This window comes from Hylobates moloch, unplaced genomic scaffold (genome assembly GCF_009828535.3).
Source record: "Hylobates moloch isolate HMO894 unplaced genomic scaffold, HMol_V3 SCAFFOLD_7, whole genome shotgun sequence".
In the NCBI taxonomy this organism is placed as follows: domain Eukaryota; kingdom Metazoa; phylum Chordata; class Mammalia; order Primates; family Hylobatidae; genus Hylobates; species Hylobates moloch.
The window spans coordinates 41,937,101-41,962,632 of NW_026652282.1; the positions used below are offsets into that span (position 1 = coordinate 41,937,101).

A 25,532-nucleotide genomic window follows, 5' to 3' on the forward strand; every position below is an offset into this window, starting at 1 on the left:
GCCTCCCAAGTAGCTGAGACTATAGGGACATGCCACCATGCCCAGCTAATTTTTATATTTTTAATAGAGACAGGGTTTTGCCATGTTGCCCAGGCTGGTCTTGAACTCCTGGGTTTAAGCAATCCTCCCGCCTCGGCCTCCCAAAGTGCTAGAATTACAGGCGTGAGCCACCACACCCAGCCTGATCTTCATACATTTGATGTGAAGGTTAAATGGCTTAACGTATGCAAAGTACTTAACACAGTGACAGACTATTCTAACAGGTGCTCAATAAACAGTTACTATTTTTTTCTACTATTATTTTATTAGAAACAACATAGTGAATGTTTTTGAAGGGTGAAAACTTAAATATTCTTATTCATAATTGCCCAAACGTGGAAGCAACCAAGATGTCCTTCAGTGTCCTTTACATTTGTATGTAAACTGTGGTACACACAAATCACATGCAAATCCTATTACTTCTCTTTTCTGGATTATGTATAACAAAGTACTCATCAAATACTGCAACAGAGATTGGCTAGCTGCTTTCCAAACCTGTTCCTCTTTTTCCAACTAGACTACGTTTCCCTGGCTCCCTTCCAGTTAGATGTGGCTTTGTAACCAAGTTCTGTCCAACAGAAGTGGGCAAAGTGATGCAGAACATTTCCAGGCTTAGCACATAAGTCTTCCCCATATGATCTTCATTTCCTTGCTTCATTCATCAACTGGAGGAGGAGGATTCCAAGGCCATATGGGATGGGGAAGCCACAAGATGGAAGGCATCTGGTCCCTGAATCACAACGTAGAGACAGCCACCTGCCAGTCCCTTGCACTGGTCCATTACATGAGTGAAAAACAAATTTCTCCTATGTTAAGTCACTGAAATTTGGGGTTGGTTTGTTTTAACATCTAGTATTACTCTAATATAAATACTCATATTGATTAAAAGCCAGGTAGCATGCTTTAACTAAAAGAGAAAATTCTCCTAACACATATTCTCTTGTATGTTAAACAGAGGCAATTTAAAAAATACATGAACTTAAGAATCAAACAAAAAGTAAAATGAAAAAGAAGTTACTGGCCAGGTGCAGCAGCTCATGCCTGTAATCTCAGCATTTTAGGAAGCCCAGGCAGGTGGATGGCTTGAGCGCAGGAGTTCGAAATCAGCCTGGGCAACATGGTGAAACCCTGTCTCTATAAAAAATACCAAAAAATTAGCCAGGCGTAGTGGTGAGCACCTGTAGTCCCAGCTACTCAGGTGGCTGAGGTGGGAGGATCACTTGAGCTCAGGAAGTCCAGGCTACAGTGAGCTGAGATTACACCACTGCACTCAGCCTGCATGGCAGTGAGACCCTGTCTCAAAAAAAAAAGAAGAAAGAAGTTACTGATTCTCAAGTCACGTAAGCCTAACATCACCTCAGGTAAACTAATGTCGAACAGTGTTAATCAGTGCTAGAAAGAGTTTAATGAGAGTAACAGACAGGATGTGTACAGCCTCACCTGTACAATCTTCCAGGCAGGAAAGTTAATAGGTTGCAAGCTAAGAGAGGGATTAACTTCTTTTCCAATCTTTCATCTTAATGACAATGTCAAAACATACAGAAAAGTTGAAAGAAGAGTATAAAGCATACCCTTTCACCAGGCACCTACATTTAACAGTTAGCTAGTAGGCTGCAATATTTGTTTTCTCTACATAGGTGGTATGTATATTTTTTTACTGAACTTTTTGAAAGTTGCATATATTAGGATTCATATACTTCACCCCTGAATACTTCAGCTTGCATCTCCAAAGAATGAGTACGTTCTCCTGCATAACCTCAATTATCACACCTACAAAAAATAATAGTAATTCTTTAATATCATCTAATACCCAGTCTACATTCAAATATCCCTACCTATCCCCAAAACATCTTTTATAATTCATTTTCATGAACTAGGAGCCAATCAAGTTTCTCGTACTACATTTAGTCTCTTTGATCTCCCTTAATCTAGAACACTCACCCTGCCTTTTTGTTTCCTTTGACGTTGACTTTTTGAAGAGTCTGGGGCAACTGTCTTACAGATCATCCCATATGTTGGATTTATCTGATTGTTTTCTCATGGTGTTTTATAACTTGTTTCTCTATCCTCTGCATTTCCTGGAAACTGGAAGATGTGTCTAAGTCCTTGATTTGATTCAGATTCAACACATACAGGAAGGATACTACATAGGTAAAGCTGTATACTTCCTGTATACCATGATACTAGATAGTCCCACAATGAGCAAGGATACATTTGATGACTTGCTTATAAGATGGTGACTGCCAGACCTCTTCACTGTAAAGGTACCTTCTTTTCTTTGCAACAGACAAGTAACCTGCGGGGTGATAGTACTGTGCAAGTACCATGTTCCCCAATAACCTTTCACCTAGGATTCTGGAATTCATTGAAAACCCTTGTCTAAATAAACTATCACTAGAGGTTGAAAAATTGTGATGTTTCTAATTACAGCATTCCACAAAGGTTAACTTTTTAATATTCTAAGAAATGCTTTTAGTAAATGTCATTTTTCTATTTTTTAAGATACAAACATTTTACTTCCATTTATAACTTTCAAATAATAAGTAAAAGTATTCTTTATATCCAGAGACCGCTTTACAAAGAACATTTCGACAATCCAAGGAAAATGCTATGTAACCACATAGTACAATCTTCTATTTATAAAGCATTTTTTTGCTACATAAGTTATTTGCTTTATTTTTAAACAACGTTTAAATTGCAAAAGTAATGTGTCAGTATTAAAGAAAGTTCAGGCCATTTAGAAGAATATAAAGGAAAAGTACCATCTCCCCTCTCTCTCTCCCAACAACTCATCCTGCTCCCAAAGGATAAAGCTTGCATATCCTTCCAGAAAGCACATATATCATATATAAATTACATACATCATGTTTGTGTATATACAGTATATAGTTATTGAAAGATCAAATAGGATAATACTATACATGATGTTCTGTGCCTTGCTTTTTTTCCACAACACTATGTGTGGACAGTAGCCTTAAAAGGACATCTCAAAACCCCTCTTTTTATCAGCTGCATAGTATCCCTTAATGGGAATGTGCTATAATTTAACCAGTCCCATCTGATGAGTACTGCAACTTATTTCCACTGCAACAAATATTGCTGTCTATATATTGTAACACGCTAGCACAAGTATTTCTGATAGATTTCTGAAAGTCCAAGAATTGAAAATGCTGAATAAAAGGGTAGGTGTAGGCCGGGCACGGTGGCTCATGCCTGTAATCCCAGCATTTTGGGAGGCTGAGGCGGGCGGATCACAAGGTCAGGAGATTGAGACCATCCTGGCTAACACGGTGAAACCCTGTATCTACTAAAAATACAAAAAGGAATTAGCCGGGCGTGGTGGCGGGTGCCTCTAGTCCCAGCTACTCGGGAGGCTGAGGCAGGAGAATGGCGTGAACCCAGGAGGCAGAGCTTGCAGTGAGCAGAGATCGCACCACTGCACTCCAGCCTGGGCGACAGAGTGAGACTCTGTCTCAAGTAATAATAATAATAATAATAATAATAATAATAATAATAATAATAATACTAAATAAAATTTAAAAAGGGTAGGTGTGTTGTAAATTTTTTTCTAGGTATTAACCAAAAGCCCACTCCAAAATATACAATTTTCCTCACTTCCACTAACTGTGTCCTAATGCATTTTAAAATTACAGTAGTCCACTACTGAACAAACCTCAAGTAGTAAAGCCTGCCAAAGAATCACAAAGCCTAAAATGAGAATGGGAACTAATATTTACCAAGTGCTTACGTGTCAGACACTGCACTTGACCCTTTAGAATATCTCAATAACACAGCAATTCTGTGAGGTAACATAATCTCCATTTTCCAAAAGAAGAAGCTAAGGCTCAGAGAGTTTATCCAATGCTATACAGTTTTATAAGTAACAGGGCCAGCATTTGAACCCAGGGTTATCTGGTACCAAAGTGAGAGCATACAGAAGCTGCTCCCAACTGGGGCCAAAGTGAGGGGCTCTTAAAAGGGGGGACACCTGATTAACCAGGAAGGAGATGGTTCCAAATTGTTTGCTTACAGGTTCAAATGTTAATTTCATGTTACCGCCAAGAGTCATCTTTTTCCCCTTCAGACTTTGCCTATGAGCCCACTCTCAGGCTGTGCTTAGCAATCCAGCTCCACCACAGCAACAGTGAGCCCACAACCCATAGAACCTAGAGGGGCTGATCAACATCTTTTTGGAAAGGTGATAGGGGTGGTGGAGGAGGAGGAGGAGGAAGCGAGAAGCAGGTGGTGGGTTAGCATGGCAGAGTCAGATTATTTTGGATCCATATCAGTTGTCACAAAAACATTATGGGGGAAGTGGAACTACCGTACATCTGAGAGAGAACCACAATGAACTGGCACAGTCTGTTTATACCACCTTTCCCTGCCCTAAACACTTTCTATTTCTGCTGCACAGACATGTAGGGCCCAGTAACTTTAGGATGGCACTTAATCACATAACAGAGACAGACAGCTGGGAGCTCCCTGGCCTGACAAAACAGGTTAGACTGGTGGCAGGCAAGTGCCTGGCTCCACTGCCCTGCAGCTCCAGTGGTGGGGTCTGGGGGCTGCTTTCAACCTCCTTGGGGAGTTAGGTCTGTAGCTACCTTCCCTTGTAGCTGCCCTGGCCTATCAGGGAGGAATGCTTATAAGTGTCCCTTGGTGGGTGGGGGAGTTCCTTTCTGTTTAAACGTTAAGCATTCACGGTGTGTCTTTTATTTTCCTTAGGTCCTCTGCACCCAAGCAAGCACTTATTATGGGATCTATTTGTGCACATCACTGCTAATGTAACATCGACTACTCTCTGAGGATAATGGGATAAAGGGAAGGAAAAAGAGGGAGAGAGGGAGTGGGAAAGAGAGGGTGAGAGAGGGAGGGAGAGAGACAGAGAGAGAGATAGAGAGATAGAGAGAGAGAGGGAGGGAGAAATCTCTTCCCCTTTCCCCATTTTATCTCCATCCCAGACATAGGGCTCAGAAAAACTCCAAGGGCACAATCAACAATTGAAAAGTCATGAAGAAAATTGATAACATAATGTGATTTAAATAGGGAGAAGTAGGCGTCAAATTGAGTGATTTGAGGAGCATGTTAAAATGCTATTACAAACGGTGCAGTGCCTCACACCTGTAATCCCAGCACTTTGGGAGGCTGAGGTGGGTGGAGGTCAGGAGTTCAAGACCAGCCTGGTCAAGATGGTGAAACCCAATCTCTACTAAAAATACAAAATTTAGCCGGGCGTGGTGGCGGGCGCCTGTAATCCCAGCTACTCAGGAGGCTGAGATGAAGAATTGCTTGAATCCGGGAGGTGGAGGTTGCAGTGAGCCGAGATCATGCTACTGCACTCAAGCCTGGGCGACAGAGCGAGACTCCGTCTCAAAAAAAAAAAGCTATTACAAGACCAAGAAGCACAAAAGGTTATACGGTGGCCTCTCCCTCCCACTCCTATTTCACAGCCATCTAGTTCCTCTCCCCCAAGGAAACCAATGTTACTCATCACTGCATGTCCTTCCAGAGATATTTTATGACTATACCAACAAATATATAAATATATATATATAAATTTATCTTAAATGTAAACGCTGTTCCTCTCAAAGTGTCACTTAAACACAAAAAGGTGGCAGAAATTAGATTTTTAAACTCTTTTCTCAAAATAAAGAGTTTTGAAATTCACAGTTGAACTCTTTCATTCACAAACATTTAAAAGTTAAATTGTTTGCCTCCAGAAATTAAGTTGGGTTCCCAGCACACAGTGGATACTTTAAAAATGTTTCCTTAGGTCTTTTTATCGTTCCTTATTCAGAGCCAAGAGGACAATTACTCACTTCCTCTATTGATATGGAGAAATCAAATTTTATTTTTTACCATTAAAAAAGAGAAGTCTTGAAAAATCTTTACTGGATTCACTTGTGTTCAAAGATTTGCTTGACAGTAGTAATCATTTCATTGTGTTTATCAAAACATCATATTGTACATCTTAAATGTGGACAATTTTTTAAAAGATTTGCAAACTGAATTTTAAAATCAGTTTAAAATCCCCATCCCAATAGTCTTCAGTATATTATGAATAATTAGCTAACCACATGACATTAGAATTCAGATTAGGGGGACCTTGCAGCAGAAGACCAAACATACCTGAGAGAAAGAAGAAATGTTTTCTCACAATTACAGACAATCCTTAAAATATTAATATTTGGCATAACCTGAGACATCACATATTGACAAACTAAATTTCTTTATACATTTAAAGAAATACTAATACTCAAAGATATAGAACAAAATTACACAGGAATGCTGAGATGATATTGCCCTTTCTGAATAGTCATCAGTTACACTAGATTTGTAACTTGATTGTTCACAAAATAAAACTACACTGTAGCACAACCAAATGGCTGAAAGATGGAGGTGAGTTTTAAAAGTACGTATCAGCAAAGGAAAATTCCACTGTTGTCTTTAAGCCTTAAGATAAAGGTGATTGAACTCCTCAGAACACGGAGTACTCTCCAGAAAAAATATTTTTAAATCCCCATTTATTTTCCATCCCTTGAGCATGTATTTACGAATCTGTCAAATCTACCTCCTATTTCACATTGTCCTTTAAGAAACTGGGTCTAGGGCCTATTAAATAAAAATATTTTCACGGTTATCTATATAAAGGCAATTTTCATTTGCATCATGGCATGGAGACAATCACCTGCAATGACCACGTGCTTCAATTCCCCCCTGTCTGTCTTCTCAGGAAACCTCCCAGCTTACCTGCAGGCCTGGCATCAGTCATTTATCACCAACTGACACAAACCACAGAGCTCAACAACGGTCAGGGATGGAGGCCAAAGTCTGTGTTGAGACCTATAATTCGCAATCACCAAACTCAGTTTTAGACCTGGTCCTGTTTCAAGATCCGTGTAGGTCACTCCTTCATCAAAACTGGAGGGCTCTTAACAGCGCTTGCCCCTTACACGGTTTGGCTGCAAGGGCCTGGTGGCCATGAGCCCCGGCTGTCAACAACTAATCAAGAAACATGAGAAGCAAGGCCCAGAACCAAGGGTAATTTTCACATTAAAGGTTAAGGTTTTTGCTTTCCATTCTCTATCAGGGCACCTGGATGGAAACTGAATAAAGTAATCCCTCAGTATACGTGATAAAATAAAATTTTCCCCGTTGGGAACAGTCATGAAGTGGCTCGTCTATTTTGTGTGATGCCAATGTGGGCTTTAAACACCACGGAATTACATTCAAAAAGAGAATACCTGACTTCACTTCGGAGTCATGGGCAGGGCGAGGGGGGAGGCAGGGGGCACAGAAGAGGAAGAGGGATGACTCAGATTATGGCTGACATCCATGTAATAAAGGGAGATTTGTACTGACCACTGTGCATGTAACACACTGTGTACCATTAAATCTAGAAAAGGATGGTAGCATCAGCCCACACCTAACAACAAAAAATGGCTGACTCCAGAATTAAAACCACGACTTTTCCTCTTCATACATTCGGAAATGTATCTCAAACTCACTCCATGTTACCGTCTTAGGAATACAAAAGCTCCTCTTCGTTTGAGAAAGCAAGTAACTGGGTATAACTTCCCACTTGGGACATAAGAGCAGGAGGCGTGCCTGTCTCCCCGTCCAGGCCTGACATGGTGGTGCCACCCACTCTGGGTCCTGGACCACTGCTCACCTTTCACCACACTTCATGCTCTGACTTTATCATTAAGAGACCTGGGGATGTGGACCTCAGGAGTGGGTACCCACCCAGGCTGACCATGGATGTGGCGTCCGAGAGGCCCCACTAACCCATACCCAAGCAAAGACACTTTCAGACTTCGTCCCCACTCCCTACTGTGGCCTGTCCCCTGAGGTGATGCGGTTACCTGGGAAGCCACCCACCTCCAGCCACCATGCGAGCTCAACTGGAGCGGGAGGTGGTGGGTAAGAGGTTTGCAACAGAGACCGAACCGGGCAGATGGAACCGGACCACCTCTGTCCCTTTCATTTTCCTGGGTTCCCAATGCAGAAACGTGGAATGGGGTGGAATTGTTTTTAACGGTAGCAGAGAGCCAGAAAATGCAGACAGTTGACCTTGGGAACCAACACCGTCGCAGCGGGAAACGTAAAAGAAACGGAACACGTTGGCAAGTGAAGGGGGAGCACCGCGCGGCGCCAGGAGGAGCGCAGCGGCCGAGGGGTGTGGAAGGCGGGGGGTGCAACAGGAGTGCTCACCATAGATCATGGCCAGCCCGGTCTCGTGCAGAAAGCGCACCCGGCGGTGCTTGAAGAGCCAGATGGTGAGGATGGTGAGCGTGAGCAGCAGGATGAAGGTGAGCAGGCTCACGCTGTCTTGCCGGTGGCTCTCCTCCGCCTCCTTCTCAGTAGCGAGCTCCTCCATGGCGCTGCTGTCCTCGGCCGCCGCCCCAGAGGAGGAGGCCGAGGCCGCGGCCGCGACTCGCAGCCCCCGACCCAGCAGCAGCGGAAGCAGCGGCAGCAGCAGCAGCCGCGGCGGCGGCGCCCCGGTAGCCCGACCCGAGCCAGGGCGCGCCGCGTCACCAGGCTCCATGGTCCCGGGGCCCCCTGCGCCTCCTCCGAGCGGGGACCAGCAGCCCGCGCCGTCGGCGGGTTCTGGCAGCACCGCGGACCTGCCGGAGTGGCCGTGGCCGCCGCAGCTCCTCCTCCTACTCGCGCCGGGCCGGGGCTGCGCCCGGAGCCGCGCGGGGGAGGGGCGCGCGCAGTGCGCAGGATCCCCAAGCACCGCCCCCCGCCCGCGCACCTGTTCGTCCCCCGGCCGCGCCACGCCGCGCCGCCCCGTGGGCCAACCGAGCCACCCAGGCGAGGCCGGGTGTTGCCCTCGGGTCTGCGGGCCGGCCACCGGCCGCTTGCCTCTGCGATCCTCACCCCGTCCTGGCGCACCTGCCCAGGCAGTCTGGGGTCGCGGGGCCAGTTCATGGGCAGCCGCCGCCGCACTTCCTAAAGGGGACGCCAGAGGTCGCCGGCGCCTAGCGGGAGCATCGGCTTGGCGTGGCTAGCCTTGCGGTCTCGAGTCCCGTCTCTGGCGCCACGGCGAAGTGTTTAATCTCAGGCCAGTGTGCAGCCGCCCTGGGCCCAGTAAAGTGGGGGCTGTCAGTGAACCGAGCAGCCCCGAAGCCACGTTAGCCCCTACACCTCTCTTTCCTCATCTCTCAGGTTGCCTTCCAGCCCCAGAATCTGCTAGGTTTCATTCAAACCTCTGTTCTCATCAGACTCAAATGTGAGGACTGATAAGGAGTTGGAATCGGGGGAGGGCGTTGAAGTATATCCTTCCTCACTTGAGGGAATAGACTTCGTCTGCGCTGTGCTACTAATCCTCTTGGGGAACAGGGTTGAACCAGAAGGAACTGAACGCTTGCCATTCCTGGTAGATGAGCAGTAGCTGGTCCTAAGGTGGTGGTGGGGGGTGGGGGTTGCCCTGATGACTCTTTCTTTTATGTTGCTCACCTGGTAGCTCAGAGAATCTTTTAATGACTCTTAAGACCAAGCCCAGCTCTGAACAAAATTATGGCGTGGACTCTGAAGGATGAAGCCTCTTGGAACAAATTCTCAGGAAAAGTAGAATCTTCAATCCACCTTGCTCCTCTGGTCAAGGAAGAAACAAGATCAGATTAATCACTGAGTTCCCAGTGCTTAGCACTGTACTCATGTGTTTATTGAACCACTCTGAAATCTCTACCAAAACTGTCCATGTTTTCGCTCCCAGGGGAGTTTGCATTTTTAAGAGGATTCATTGAAGAAGGTGATGCTTAACCAAATGGAATAATAGGGTAGAGGTAACATTAGGTAAGAAAACTCTTCGGAGTACTGCAGCCTTCCTGGTCCCCCTGTAGGTGAGCACTCTGCCAAAGCTGCTTAGTGGTTTCTTTACAGCAGGGAAATATCTTCATCTGGATTTTAGCTAGCCCCTTTCCCAACTCCTCTAGGCAGTCACTCAGCCCCTGCAAACATCCATATACCTTGAAGTTCCACACAGGTTTCCAATAAAATTGCAAATACTTAAAACCTGGATAGGCACTGTATTGGTCATAATATTATGTCCCCTTGGGTGCCCAGTACTCAAGGACAGAATTTCTCTCTTTAGAAAAGGGCAACTCAGGAGCTACCTTAAAAGTACAGACTTCTTAGTATTTGTGGCGGATTGTATTTTTAAAAAAGATGGCCACAATCATATTTCCAATCCCAGAACCTTGCCATCCCCCATCAAGAAGGAGCATCTATGTTCCCTCCCCTTGAACCTCAGTGGAACTTTGTGACTCCCTCAAAGAATATAATGTGGTAAAAGGTAATATAGCTCCTGCCTATTTCATTCTGTCACTTTCCACTCTAGCTAGGCTGGGCACGGTGGCTCACGCCTGTAATCCCAGCACTTTGGGAGGCCAAGCCATGCGGATCACCTGAGGTCAGGAGTTCAAGACCAGCCTGACCAATATGGTGAAACCCTGTCTCTACTAAAAATACAAAAATTAGCCGGGTGTGGTGGTGTGTGCCTGTAGTCCCAGCTACTTGGGAGTTGGTGGCACAAGAATCACTTGAACCTGGGAGGCAGAGGTTGCAGTGAGCCAAGATTGCACCACTGCACTCCAGCCTGGGTGACAGAGTGAGACCCTGTCTCCAAAAACAAAAAAAAAAACAAAGAAATCTAGCTACCTGGAAGCTGACATACCGAGGAAACCATGTAGAGAGACCATGTAGCAATAGAGGCAGATGCCACAGGAGACCCAACTTTTTGAGTGTTCCCAGCCCAAATGCCACGCATGTGAATGAATGAGTCTTCAAATCAATTCATTCCCAGCCACCATCTTACTGTAGACAGATGAGAGGTCCCAAGCAAGAACGATGTCGCTGAATCTAACCAACATCTGCAACTGTAACATAATAAAATGATTGATGTTATTTTAAGCTACTAAGTTTGAGGGTGGTTTCTTCCACAGCAATAGATAACCAGAAGAGTATTCATTATGTAAAGTAGTTCCCTTGGGTAGAGTATGAAAAAACTAGTCCCAACCATTCACAAATACACACCAAAGAAAACACTCCATTATCTGTACATATTTATGTGTGAAAACTAACCTATATAATACAGGAGTTCTGATTTCAGTTAACACAGAATAATCACACTAAACCCATTACCTGCTACTGAATACAGCTATAAAATGTGAACAGAATGCATGCAGCAACTATTTGAGGACTCTGGAAAGTAAACTGCACCACATAAACTGAGGAAAAACAACAGAATTTGAAGTAAAACTGAACTGGCGGTGAATTTACCATTTTTTTCCTCCAGTCTCCACTAGACTGGACTCAAGGCAGCTTAAAACCCAGAAGGGAGCATCAGCATGGACAGAGAGAGCTCCAGGAAAAGCAGAAAATTGGTCTCCTAATATTCAGAGAAAGTAGGAGAAATGTGCCATTTTTTTTCTTTTCTCCATTCTCTTACATTTTAGCCAATAAGCAATCCCACTGTGGCAGCTGAGTCAACAGTGACAATGGAGACAGCAATACCTTCAAGCACCCAAAAAATGCTAAGGGAGGGGAGAATCTTCGTCTTTGTTTGGAGTAGTTCTGGTCCCAAGACAGTGGGGCCAAACCCTCAATGATATATATTTTTTCACTCTCTCTGTCCTGATGCTTGGCCCAAGACATGGGCAAAGTTTCAGGAAATACATAACAGAGAGGACTAAATAAAGACCCAGATTTCTGGACAGGCACAGTGGCTCACTCTTGTAATCCCAACACTTTGGGAGGCCAAGGTGGGTGGATTGGTTGAGGCCAGGAGTTGGAGAACAGCCTGGGCAATGTAGCAAGATCCTGTCTCTACGAAACATTTACAAATAAAATTATCTAGGCACGGTAGTGCTTGCCTGTAGTCTTGGCTACTCTAGAGGCTAAGGTGGGAGGATCACTTGAGCTCAGGAGTTTGAGGCTACAGTGAGCTATGATCACACCACTGTACTCCAGCCTGGGCAACAGAGCAAGACCCTGTCTTTAAATAAATTAAATAGCCTAGATTTCTTGCCAATTGATTAAAAGGGGAACTCCAAGGCATTACAAAGTACTAAAGAGACAGTAGAGAGGAGAGGACCTTGGGAAAGTTCCTCATAAAGTTTTTATGAACTCCTAGGTTCACCCCAGCCTGCACATGGATCTGATCCTAAACAGCATACCAAAGACTGTGATAATTGAACTAAGAGGCAGACCACCACCCAAGCCCTAGACTAGCCACTGGATAAAACACATGTAGGACAGATCTGAATAGCATTACAAACTTTTGAAAACTGAATTGACTTTGGAGCCACTATCCACAAAAGCCATGTCAGAACTTGCGATCTAAACCCAAGCAAGTATAAGCTAAAACAAAAATATGAATATTTCCCCATAGTATTAAAACAAGATACAAAGTCCTATAACATAATATTCAAAATGTCCAGGATACAACCCAAAATTATTCAATACCTGAAGAACCATGAAAATCTTAACTTGGGTGGGAAAAGGCAAATAACAGACACCACTGCTGAGGTGACACCAATGTTGGAATTATCTGAAAAAGACTTTAAAGCAGCTATTATAATGATGCTCCAACGAGTAAGGACAAATAATCTTGAAATGAATGTAAAGATAAAAGGCTCAGCACAGGAGTAAAAGATAAAAGAAGAACCAAATTGAAATTTTAGGCTGGGCACGGTGGCTCACGCCTGTAATCCCAGCACTTTGGGAGGCCAAAGTGGGTAGATCACAAGGTCAGGAGTTCCAGACCAGCCTGGCCAACATGATGAAACCCCGTCTCTACTAAAAATACAGAAATTCGCTGGGCATGGTGGCACATGCCTGTAATCCCAGCTACTGGGAGGCTGAGGCAGGAGAATCACTTGAACCTGGGAGGTGGAGGTTGCAGTGAGCTGAGATCGTACCACTGCACTCCAGCCTGGGTGACAGAGTGACACTCCATCTCAAAAAAAATAAAATAAAATAAAATAAAATAAATTTTATAAGTGAAGAATACAAGAATACAATAGCTGGAATTTTAAAATTGGATGGATGCAATAGCAGAATAGAGATGAGTCAGTAAATATGAAAATAGATCAATAGAAATTATCCAACCTGAATAGCAGAGAGGAAAAACTGAAAAATAAATAGAGCCACAAAGACCTATAGGAGATAACAAAATATCTAACATTTGTGTCTTTAGAGTTACAGAAGGAGAAGAGAAACAGTGTGGTACAGAAAAAAAGATGTGAAAATATAATAACTGAAAACATTCCAGATAAGGCAAAAGACACAAACCTGCAGATTGAAGAACCTCAGCAAACCCCAAACAGGATAAACCCAAAGAATCAAAGCATAGACATATTATATTCAAACTGCTGAAAAGAAAAACAAAGAAAATAAGTTTAAAGCAGAAAGATAAAAATGACATATTACATAGAGGATAACAACAATTCAGATGACTATGGATTTCTCATCAGAAACCAAGAAGGCCATAAAGACATGCACAGCATTTTTAATGTGCTGAAAGAACTGTTAACCAAAAATAATACATCCAACAAAAATAAATTTCAGTGTGAAGAAATAACACCAATACTGTACGATCTCTTCTAGAGAGTCAGACAGTTGAAGAAAAAGCTACATACCAATATCTCTCATGAACTTAGACATAAAAATTCTTAACAAAATATTAGTAAATTGAATCTAACAATGTATAAAAAGAAGTATACACCATGACCAAGTGGTATTTATCCTAGGATTACAAGGCTTGTTCAACATGAGAAAATCAATCAATGAAATCCACCATATTTACTGTCTAAAGAAGAAAAGCTGCCTGATTATATTCACTGATTCAGAAAAAAGCATTGACAAAATTCAACATCCATTCATGATAGCTTTCAGCAAAATAGGAATAAAAGGGAACTTCTTTGACCTGATAAAGAGCAGATAACCCCCCCCAAAAAAAAAACACAAAGAATATCTAGCATTATTCTTAAAAGACTGAATTCTTTCCCCCCAAGGTCGGGAAAAGGCAAGAAAGTCCACTATCACCACTCTTAATCAACATTGTATTGGAACTCCAAGTCAGTGCACTAAGACAGAAAAACGAAATAAAAGGCATACGTATATAGCAAAAATCACAATATATAAATTTTAAGAATAAAAATAAGAGAACAAAAAGAAAGGAGAAAAAGAGAATTCTCAAAGGATGATTTAGAAAATTCTCCTCTCGTAATATGATTATCTGTTAAAAAATCATGAATCTACAAATCCTAGAACCAAATAAGTGAGTTTAGCAAGGTCTCAAGGTGCATAGGACAATTTAAAAACCAATCATATTTGTATATACAGGCTATGTGAAATTGGTGATTTTTTTTTTTTTTTTTTTGGTAGGGTCTGTCACCAGGTGCAGTGCAGTGGTGGATCTCGTTCATGCAACCTCCGCCTCAGGTTCAAGTGTTCTCCTGGCCCCCCAACCACCACGCCTGGCTAATTTTTGTATTTTTAGTAGAGACGAGGTTTCGCTGTGTGGGCCAAGCTGATCTCGAACTCCTGACCTCACGTGATCCGCCTGCCTTGGCCTCTCAAAGTGCTGGGTTTACAGGTGTGAGCCACTGCACCTGGCCAAAAAATCTTTAAAATGTATCATTCACAATAGCATAAAAGAAAAATGTTTAGGTATAAATTTTTAGCAAAACATGTCCAGGATCTATATGCTAAAATCTATAAAATGTTGATGAAATAAATCAAAGAAGACCTGAATAAATGAAGAGACATGCCATGTTCATGGATTGAAAGACTAAGCAAAGATGTCAAATCTCTCCAAATTGATATACAGATTTAATAAAATTTCCATAAAAATCCCAACAAAATGTTTAGTGAATATAGCCATGTGACATATAAAATTAATAGGAAAGTCAAAGTAACAGACTAGCCAAAACAATTTTGAAAAAGAAGAATAAAATTGGAGGCCTCACACTATCCAATTTAAGATGTACTATAATGCTACTATGTAAAGTAATAAAGTATAATCAAGGCAGGGTAGCATTGGTGAAGGAATAGATATATACATCAATGGGACAAAACTAGAGTCCAGAAATAGGTCTACATACAAAATTGATTTTTCACAAAAGTGCAAAAGCAGTTCAATGGACAAGGTACATTCTTTTCAATGAATTGTTTGGAATTATTGGGCATCCATACACAAAAAGAATGAACCTTGAGCAAAATCTTATACCTCGTACAAAAATTAATTTTATGTAGATTATAGTTTTAAATATAAGATTAAAAACTGTGAAACAGTTACAAGAAAACATAAGAACACCTTCCTGATCTTGGATTAAGCAAAGAGTGCTTAGATATGACCCCAAAAGCACAACCCTTATATGAAAAAAAATTGGTAATTGGACTGCATCAAAATTAAAAGTTTTGCTCTGCAAAAGACACTTTTAAAGTAATGAAAAGCCAAGCTACAGAGTGGGAGAAAATATTTACAAAACATATTCAACAAAGGGCTTATATCCATAGTATATAAGAAATTCTCTAAACTTAACAGTAAGAAAACCCAGTCGAAAAACGGGCAAAAGGTTTAAACTAACACTTTACAAAAGGCGATATGTGGATGAGAAATCATTACATGAAGAGATGTTTAACGCCATTAGCCATTAGGGAAATAAAAATTAATACCATGATTGCCACCTATTAGATTGACTTAGACTATTAGAAATAGAATGACTAAATAAAAAATACTGACAACACCAACTGGAGATGAGAACGAAGAGCCCCTGGAACTCTCTTACGTTGCTGGTGGGAATGCAAAATGGTAAACCATGCTGGAAGACAGTTTGGCAGTTTCTTATAAAGTTAACATGCATTTATCCATAAGAACAAGCAATCCCACTCCTAGGTATATATGTATATATCTAAGGGAAGTGAAAACGTATTCATCCAAAAACCTGCACATGGATTTTTTTGTTGTTGTTTTGAGACAGAGTCTCGCTCTGTCTCCCAGGCTGGAGTTCAGTGGCACAATCTTGACTCACTGCACCCTCCGCCTCCCAGGTTCTTATGCCTCAGCCTCCCAAGTACCTGGAATTATAGGCATGTGCCACCATGCCCAGCTAATTTTTGTATTTTTAGTAGAGACAGAGTTTCACTATGTTGGCCAGGCTGATCTTGAATTCCCGACCTCAAGTGATCTGCCCGCCTCAGCCTCCCAAAGTGCTGGGATTACAGGTGTGAGGCACTGCACCCAGCTTTTTACATGGATGTTATTAGCAGCTTTATTTATAATAGCCAAAAACTGGAAACAACCCAAATGCCCTTCAGTGGGTGAATGAATGAAAACCCGTTGTATGTTCATACAATGGAATACCATTCAGCAATAAAAACGAATGAACAATTGATATACTAATAATTTGGATGAATATCAAAGGCATTATGCTGAGTGGAAGTGAGTCTCAAAAGGTTGCACACTATATTATTCCATTTTATGACATTCTTGAAAAGATGAAAGTATAGTTACAGAGAATGGATCAGTAGTGTCTGGGGCTTAGTGGGAGGGGGAGGGTATAACTATAAAGGGATAACACAAGGGAAGTTTGGGGATGATGGAACCATTCTATATTCTGATTGTAGTGATGGTCGTATGAATCTGTACGTGTGTTAAATTCAAATAATTGTACAAGAAAAATAAATATTACTGTAAGTTAATTTAAATAATTTCACTCTGTCATGTGTTAACAAACCCTCTGCTTACCCTTGGACATGCTACAATTTTATATTAGTTTAAGACGGTGGTTAAGGCCTCAAGAAGTCCCCAAGAGCTATGTCCTGGGTTCAGTTACCCTGAAATGTGGCAGATGAGGAAAACTGAAACCTTAAATTCAGGCACACCCACAGGATACTATGAAATATATGGGCATAAACACTAGCATTCGCGGGGCATGGTGGCTCACGCCTGTAATCCCAACACTTTGGGAGGCCAAGGCGAGCGGATCACTTGAGGTCAGGAGTTTGAGACCAGCCTGGCCTACATGGTGAAACCTCATCTCTACTAAAAATAGGAAAATTAGCCGGGTGTGTTGGCTGCATCTGTATTCCCAGCTACTCAGGAGGCTGAGGGATGAGAATCGCTTGAACTCAGGAGGCAGAGGTTGCAGTGAGCCAAAGTTGCGCCACTGTACTCCAGCCTTGGTGACAGAGGGAGACTCAGTCTCAAGAAAAAAAAAAAACACCAGGAAGGAAGCTTCTCCCCTCTGGCTGTCTTCCACTCTCCCACAAGTGCCTCCCATTGGCAGCACCTCATCTGCTGCAACCAGGCCTCCTAAGAGAACCTCATGTCTATTCTGCAGGGCCTTTGCTCTGTACCGCCAGGTTCTGGTAATCCTGCCTCTTCCCTGTTGTTTTTCCAAGTTTAGGGATAGTAGCTGCTTCTTGTAGTTATTATCTCTGGGTTCTCTCACAGTTGCCTTTTTGCTGTCTCATTTCTGCATTACCTATGTAAACAATTCCTTATCTTAACCTCCGCTGTGGGAACATTTAGTGGCCTGTTTTCCTGTGGACCCTGACTGATACTCCAGCCTTTGGAGACTTGAAGTATAGAGTCAGAGGGCAACCAGTTGTAAGGCCTACCCTGAATTCCTTGTGTTTGTTTGGCCTCTGCTTGCATTTGTTCCTGCACTTGAAGATAAAATCATAATTCCAAAGCGTGGTACACAAGGCCTATGGTAGACTTTGCTGGTGGTTCCTAATATTTTTGATTCCCTTCTTGCAAAACAGATGGATTGCATTGATTGCATTTTTCACCTCTTTGACGTTTGAGGTGACCTTATGACTTGCTTTGGCCAACGAAGTGAGAGTAGAAGTGGTGAATGTCATTTCTGGGCAAAAGTATTTAAGAGCAGATGCATGTGTTCTCTCCACCTGCTGCAGTAAGTCCTAAAGCCTCAGGCTGAGATGGTAAATTATAAGGTGGAAAAGCCTGTGTGTGACATGACATGTAGTCTGGGAGATAATTTTTATTTTACTTCACGGTTGTTACCACAGTGTAAAGTAGCCTATTCTGACTAATAACACATTTGTGATTCACCCCCTGCCACCTCCCCTCCTTCTCACTCTTCCCTAAATGCATCAAGATACCTTACACCTTTGGGCTGTGCATATGCTCCACCTCTTGCCTTACCAATCATTTTGACCTGGCAGCTGCTGCTAGTTGTTCAAAGCCCAATTCAGATGCTACCTACTCCAAGAAGCCTCCTTCATCTGGATTTGGGATGTTTCCTATATTTTCTCCTAATTGCTCATGTTTACTCTTTTTTTTTAGACAGAATCTTCTGTCACCCAGGCTGGAGTACAGTGGCACGATCTCAGCTCACTGCAACCTCCCCTCCTGGGTTCAAGGTATTCTTCTGCCTCAACCTCCCTAGTGACTGGGACTACAGGTGTGCGTCACCACACCTGGCCAATTTTTTTTTTTGTATTTTTAGTGGAGACGGGGTCTTGCCATGTTGGTCAGACTGGTCTCGAACTCCTGGGCTCAAGTGATCCACCCATCTTGGCCACCCAAAGTGCTGGGATTACAGGCGTGAGCCACCGGCACGCCTATAAAGTAAACAAGGCCTCCTGTTTACTTTTAACATGACATTTCCCACATTGTATCATATTATCAGATTATTTATTGATATACCCACTTTATATTAAGCTCTTTGGAGGCAGGGATGGAGTGTCTTCTGTTGTATTTTTTGCTGTTGTTTTATTTGTTTAGCTCTAGCTTAAAAAATGCATTGAGCATAATGCCTGGTACATAGAAGATGTTCAAAAATATTTGTTGAAAGAATAAATTATTTCAACAAAATAAATAAGTACATTTATTATAAAGTATAAATATAGCAGAGGATATATTTTTTAAAAATTAGCTATATACTTATAATGCAATTTAATTGGAAGTCATTTTGTGCATTCCATATTTTGTCAAGGTACCCCATGTGGATTCTTGGTCATCTACTTTATTTAGAATTCATATCTCTTAATCATTATTTGCTTTTTTTCTTATGTATTTTCTGCCTCTTTCTTACTTTTGTTGCTCTGTTTCTATGGAATATCAGCTGGCAACATTCACTTAGTTGATCTATGTTGGTAAATATGTACAGTTAAAATTCAATTCAGTCCTGGGAAACTGGAAAGATTTAAATATCTCTAATGTTTAATGATATTTAATTAAATATCTTTAATGTTTAATGATATTTAATTAAATATCTTTAATTAAATAGATTTAAAGATTTAAATCTATTTAATGCTATAGTAACCCTGTAACACGTTTCAAATTAAATAAAAGCTACTTTTAAATATAAAGGGGTTATTTTTGTCAGCTGCTTTATTATCTCCAAACCAGAGCTGTTCATTTTTTATTCTATTTCCAAAAACCAAATATCCCTCCCAACTCAATTTCAAAATATAGTCTTAGTTCAGATTCTCTAGAACAAAAACAAAGTCATTTCTAGGCACTTACAGTTTTGTTTTATGTTTCTCATTATACACATTGAGATTCCTCTAAATGTGAGTCATTTAAGCAAAACCTTGGGAAACCTCCAGATTCCTTTTTAATTATCTTAAATTCAACTGAAAATATTTCAGCAAATGCAGGAGAGAATGCCCTTATTAGCAAGATGTTTTAAAATCGAGAAGAGCCTATTATCAATTCAAGATACTCCCTAAAGGTTTTATTAACAGTTCAGGATTGTCCCTTCTATCTGCCTGTTCCTGTCTCACTACAGAAAGCAAAATGTAGGAATTGCATTTTTTAGCTCCTTTTAGCATCTTCCAGATTTGGGCTTCCATCCAAGCTCCCACTGCAGTGCACCACTCTGTGAGTCGATGACAGGCAAGGTCGAACAGCCCCTGGGGAACCTTCGTGGATGTGTTGAATACCATAAACATAAATAGATAATCCTTATCTTAAAGCAAGAGAGGCAGAAAGACACGGAGAAGACCCAGGCACCTTTGCCTTCATGTCTGTACAGACCCACACAGACTGTATGTTTAGGATTCAGTAGCCATGTTAGAAAAATGCTACCTCAGACCCTATTCAGGGTTAGCTACAGTAACCTTAGGAGTTCCTTCTGATCATCCTCTTCCCATGGCAACTGCAAACTTTTGCCTCTGCCATGTATGGGAAAATTGATCACTTAAAAGTAACTTTTAAGGTTTATTAGAAATGCTTTTGCTGTAAGTGGCAGAAAACCTGCTCCCAAAGACTGAAGTGAGTAGGACTTTATCTTGCTCATATAACAGGCATTCTCTCAGTAGGAAACCACCAGCTCAGTGACTCAAGGATGTAACATGACTCAAGGATGCAATCCTGACATGCCAAGCTGTTAGGATTGAGAAAGAGATACTGCAACTAAAAACATCAGGTACAGGTTTAGAGCAGGAAAAAGTGGGAAGGGCCCTGCAGCCTCTCTCCTTTTATTAAGAAAGTGAAAGCTTCCCCAGCCCTATCTCCCTGAGGCTCAGCCAACTTCTGTTTGGATCTCATTGCCCAGAGCTTGATTAAATGGCCACCTCTGGCTGCAAGAGAGGCTGGAAAAATGGGGAACAGTTTGTCACAATTGGCTTGGTGCAGTTGCAAGACATTGCCTGGCAGGGCATACTGCTGCTTCAAAGAAAATTAAGGATCCAGTAGCTATGAAGAAGGGAGTGGGCAGGCAAGTGCAAAGCTGTACCTCCACGAGACTAATCAGGAGCATTACACCCGATTATAAGGCAACCGATTTTTGCTGGAGCCTTTGTTTCGAATGTGCCATGGAGGATGGTACTGTGTCTGCTAAGAGGATTCTCCTCCCATATTCAGCCATAAAAAGGAACGCTATAATGTGGATGAACCTCAAAAACACTATGCCAAGTGAAAGAAACCAGACACATGATTCCATTTATATGAAATATCCAGAATAGGCAAATCCATAGAGACAGAACACAGATTGGTGGTTACTAGGGGTGAGAGGGAAGGGGTAATGGAGGGCAAGCATTTAACAGGTTTAAAGTTTCCTTTTGGGATAATGAAATGTTTTAGATCTAGATAGAGGTGACTGTTGTACAACATTGTGAATGTACTAAATGCCACCAAATTGTATACTTTAAAGTGGTTGGTTTTGGGTTACATGTAATTTAACCTCAATAAAAAAAGAATATTCTCTTCCCTTCTGCTGAACAAAATATTACGAGCTTTATGCCAATCAGCTTTGTACAGCATTTATACTTCAGTTCCTACAAATTCATCTTGGCAGTAGTAGTTTTAATATGAGCCACTTATCTGTGGCTGAGGCAGAGACAACTAGTCACCCTCCAATATCCTTTTCTTCTATCCCTTTCTTCTTTAGTAGCTAAAACCTAGGCCAGGCGCGGTGGGTCACACCTGTAATCCCAGCACTTTGGGAGGCCAAGGCAGGTGGATCACCTGAGGTCAGGAGTTCAAGACTAGCCTGGCCAACATGGCGAAACCCCATCTCTACTAAAAATACAAAAATTAGCCGGGTGTGGTGGCAGGCACCTGTAATCCCAGCTACTCAGGATGCTGAGGCAGGAGAATCACTTGAACCTGGGAGGCGGAGGTTGCAGTGAGCCAAAATTGTGCCATTGCACTCCAGCCTGGGTAACAGAGCAAGACTCCATCTTAAAAGAAAAAAAAAAAAGATAAAACCTAGTCAATGTGTCCAGCTAAAAAACAAAAATAAAACACTAAATTTCCCAGACTCCCTTATAGCAAAGTATGGCCACGGACTAAGATCCATTCAGTGAAATGTGAGTGGAAGCTCTGGGCAGGTCTCCCAGCTAGGATTTTTAACAATGTATGACCTTTTGTCCTTCCCCTTTTTTTCTTCTTTCCAGCCTGCAAAACAGACTTGATGGCTGAAGCACCACCAGCCAATCTGGATCATGATGTGACCTTGAAAATGAAAGCTATGTGCTGAGTATGGTAGGATGAAAACATAAGACTGAATGCTCAATGACAACCCAAAGATACCATACCATTTGTGGACAGCCTACCTCCAGATTTCCTTTACCTGAGAGAAATGGGAGAGACAAATGCTGTTTTGTTATTTGTTGGGAGAAAAGCGTTGTTCTATGCAGCCAGTCTTACTTGTAACTGATACAGCAATATAACTTCCTCAAACAATTCTTATTAAAGATATTATTAAAACTTATTAAGGATAATGCAACTCAGGGCATGAGTAACATATTCCATTCCAAAGTAAGAATGAGTCTACCTATAGGGCTGTTACCTGTTCCATTAAAGTTACTGATGCCACTTGACATTGGTCTTGGCAATAATTTTTTGGATATGACACCAAGAGCACAGGCAACAAAAGCAAAAATAAATAAGTGGGACTATATCAGACTAGAAAGCATCTACACAGCAAAGAAACCAATAAATAAAATGAAAAGGCAACCGATAGAATGGGAGAAAATATTTGAAAACCATATATCTGATAAGGGGTTAATATCCAAAATGTACAATTAACTTATACAACTCAATAGCAAAAAAAAAGCCCAAATAACCCTATTAAAAAATGGGCAAAGGACCTGAATAGACATTTTTTCCAAAGAAGATATACGAATGGCCAACACATATATGAAAAGATGCTCAACATCATTAATCATCAAGGAAATGTAAATCAAAACCAAAGTGAGATATTACCTCACACTGGTTAGGGTGGCTAGTACCAAAAAAATAAAGGTAAGTGTTGGTGAGAATATGGAGAAAAGGGAAACTTGTACACCATTGGTGGGGAATGTAAAATGGTGAAGCCACTAGAGAAAACAGTATGGAGGTTCCTCAAAAAATTAAAAATAGAAATGCCATATGATCCAGCATTCCTACTCCTGGGTATTTATTCAAAAGAATTGAAATCAAGATCTCAAAGAGATGTCTGCACTCCCATGTTCACTATAGCATTATTCACAATAACCAAGATATGGAAACAGCCTAAATGTCCATTGAAAGATGAGTGGATAAAGAAAACATGGTATATATACACAACGAAATACTATTCAGCCTTAAAAAAAGAAGGAAATCCTGCCATATGCAACAACATGGGGTGAAACTTGAGGACATTGTGCTAAGTGAAATAAGCCAATCATATAAAGACAAATACTGCAAGACATCATTTGTATGAGGTATATAAAGTAGTCAAACACAGAAGCAGACAGTAGAATGACTGTTGCCACGAGATGGGGGTAGGGAAAAATTGCTATTCAACAGATAGAAGATTTCAGTTATGTGAGTTGAAGAAGTTCTAGAGATCTGCTGTACAGCATTGTGCCTATAGTTAACAATACTGTATTGTTCACTTAAAATTTTGTTAAGAGGACAGATCTCATGTTAAGTGTTCTTACCACAATAAAAAAAAATTGAAGCATCTAGATAAGTGTTCTTTCACAGGGAAGGAATCACAGACCAGGGACACTTAACCAGCCTAAAGAGAATAATAGAAGGCTTCCTCAAGGTGGTGAGTTCAGTGTGAAGGACAAGTCATAATTAGCGAGGTGAGGAAGTAGCAAGTGTGGATGTACTAAAGTTTGAAGGGACTTCCCAGTAGAAAGAAAACATGGCAGCTCAGGCTGCCATAACCAAATACCAAAGACCGTGTGGCTTAAATAACAGTGTTTTCTCTCAGTTCTGCAGGCTGGAAGTCCAAGATCAAGGTGTTGACAGGTTTGGTTTCTTCTGAGGCCTCTCTCCTTGGCTTGCAGATGATCACCTTTTTTTTTTTTTTTTTTTTTTTTTTCTTTGAGACTGAGTCTCATTCTATTGCCCAGGCTAGAGTGCAGTGGCGTGATTTCAGCTCACTGCAACCTCTGCCCTCCAGGTTCAAGCAATTCTTCTGCTTCAGCCTCCTGAGTAGCTAGGATTATAGGCGCCTGCCACCACGCCTGGCTAATTTTTGTATTTTTAGTAGAGACAGGGTTTCACCATGTTGGCCAGGCTGGTCTTGAACTCCTGACTTCAAGTGATTCACCCTCTTCAGCCTCTCAAAGTGCTGGGATTACAGGCATGAGCCACCACCCCCGGCCTGATGATCACCTTCTTACTGTGTCCTCACATGGCCATCCCTGTGTGTGTGTGTGTGTGTGTGTGTGTGTCCTATAATTGCCTCTTTTTAATTTAGTCACCTCTTCAAAGACTCTATCTTCAAATATAGTCACATTCTGAGGTACTAGGGGTTGGGCTTAAGCACATTAATTCTGGAGAAACACAATTCAGCACATAGCAAGCATTCACAAAAGCATGGAGGTGAAAGAATACACCGTAGGCCCAGAGAATGGCAGGAACTTGTTACAGCCTGTGGCTGTTTGGTGAACGAGGAAGTACAACTGAGAAGTTTGGGTTTTACATAGAGGCAATGGGAAAATGTTGGGGGAGTATTGTGATTGAGTGGTGCTTTAGAAAGACCATCACAGTGGCAATGGCGAGGCTCAATTGTAGTGGGGCCAAAACTAGAAGATGGGAAACCAATTTTATCAGTTAGCTTTTGCTGAGAAAGGAACTACCCGCAAAATTTAGTAGCTTACAAAACACAAACACACACACATATTTATTTACCTCACAATTTTGTGGTTTGGCAATTTGGACTGGGCTCAGCTGTGCAATTCTGCTGATCTGGGCCAAGCTTGGCTGATCTTGGCTGGGCTCACTCATGTATTTGCTGCCGGTGGCCAGGTCAGCTGAGGGTGGGCTGGTCTAGGATGGCTCAGATGAGATGGAGCATCTCTATTCCACATGGTCTCTCATCATCCAGCAGGCTGTTCTGGGTTTGCCCATGTGGCAGTGGTGGTAGGACTTCCCAGAACAAGGTAGAAAGAACACAAGGCCTCTTGAGCCTCATGCTTGGAACTCACACAATGTTGCTTCCACTGCAAAGCAAGTCTCAAAGCCAGCCCAGATTCAAGGATTGGTAAAAGAGATTCCATTTCTTTTATTTTCTTTCTTTCTTTCTTTCTTTCTTTCTTTCTTTCTTTCTTTCTTTCTTTCTTTCCTTCCTTCCTTCCTTCTTTCCTTTCTTTCTTTCTTTCCTTTCTTTCTTCTCTTTCTTTCTTCTTTCTTTCTTTCTTTCTTTCTTTCTTTCTTTCTTTCTTTCTTTCTTTCTTTCTTCCTTTCTTTCTTTTTCTTTCTTTCTGATGGAGTCTCGCTCTGTTACCCAGGCTGGAGTGCAGCAGTGGCGCCATCTTGGCTCACTGCAACCTCCGCTTCCCGGGTTCAAGTGATTCTCCTGCCTTAGCCTCCCTAGTAGCTGGGACTATAGACACACCACCACGCCCAGCTAATGTTTGTATTTTTAGTAGAGATGGGGTTTCACCATGTTGATCAGGCTGGTCTCGACCTCCTGACCTCATTTGATCAGGATTGATTGTGATCCACCTGCCTCAGCCTTCCAAAGTGCTGGGATTACAGGCGTTAGCCACCGTGCCCAGCCAATTCCATTTCTTGATGGAAG

General features: G+C 41.9%; 1 protein-coding gene across 4 annotated transcripts in view; it reads right to left on the reverse strand.

The window, feature by feature from the left end:
• SLC9A7 (solute carrier family 9 member A7) overlaps positions 1-8,713 on the reverse strand; it is a 160,782-nt gene extending 152,069 nt beyond the window's left edge. For all 4 annotated transcript variants that reach the window (XM_032756781.2, XM_032756780.2, XM_058441289.1 and 1 more), the window contains exon 1: positions 8,254-8,713. In XM_032756781.2, the coding sequence (XP_032612672.1) occupies positions 8,254-8,587 (334 nt within the window). In that variant the 5' untranslated portion in view covers positions 8,588-8,713. The remainder of the gene's footprint in view (positions 1-8,253) is intronic.
• Between the last annotated feature and the right edge of the window lie 16,819 nt (positions 8,714-25,532).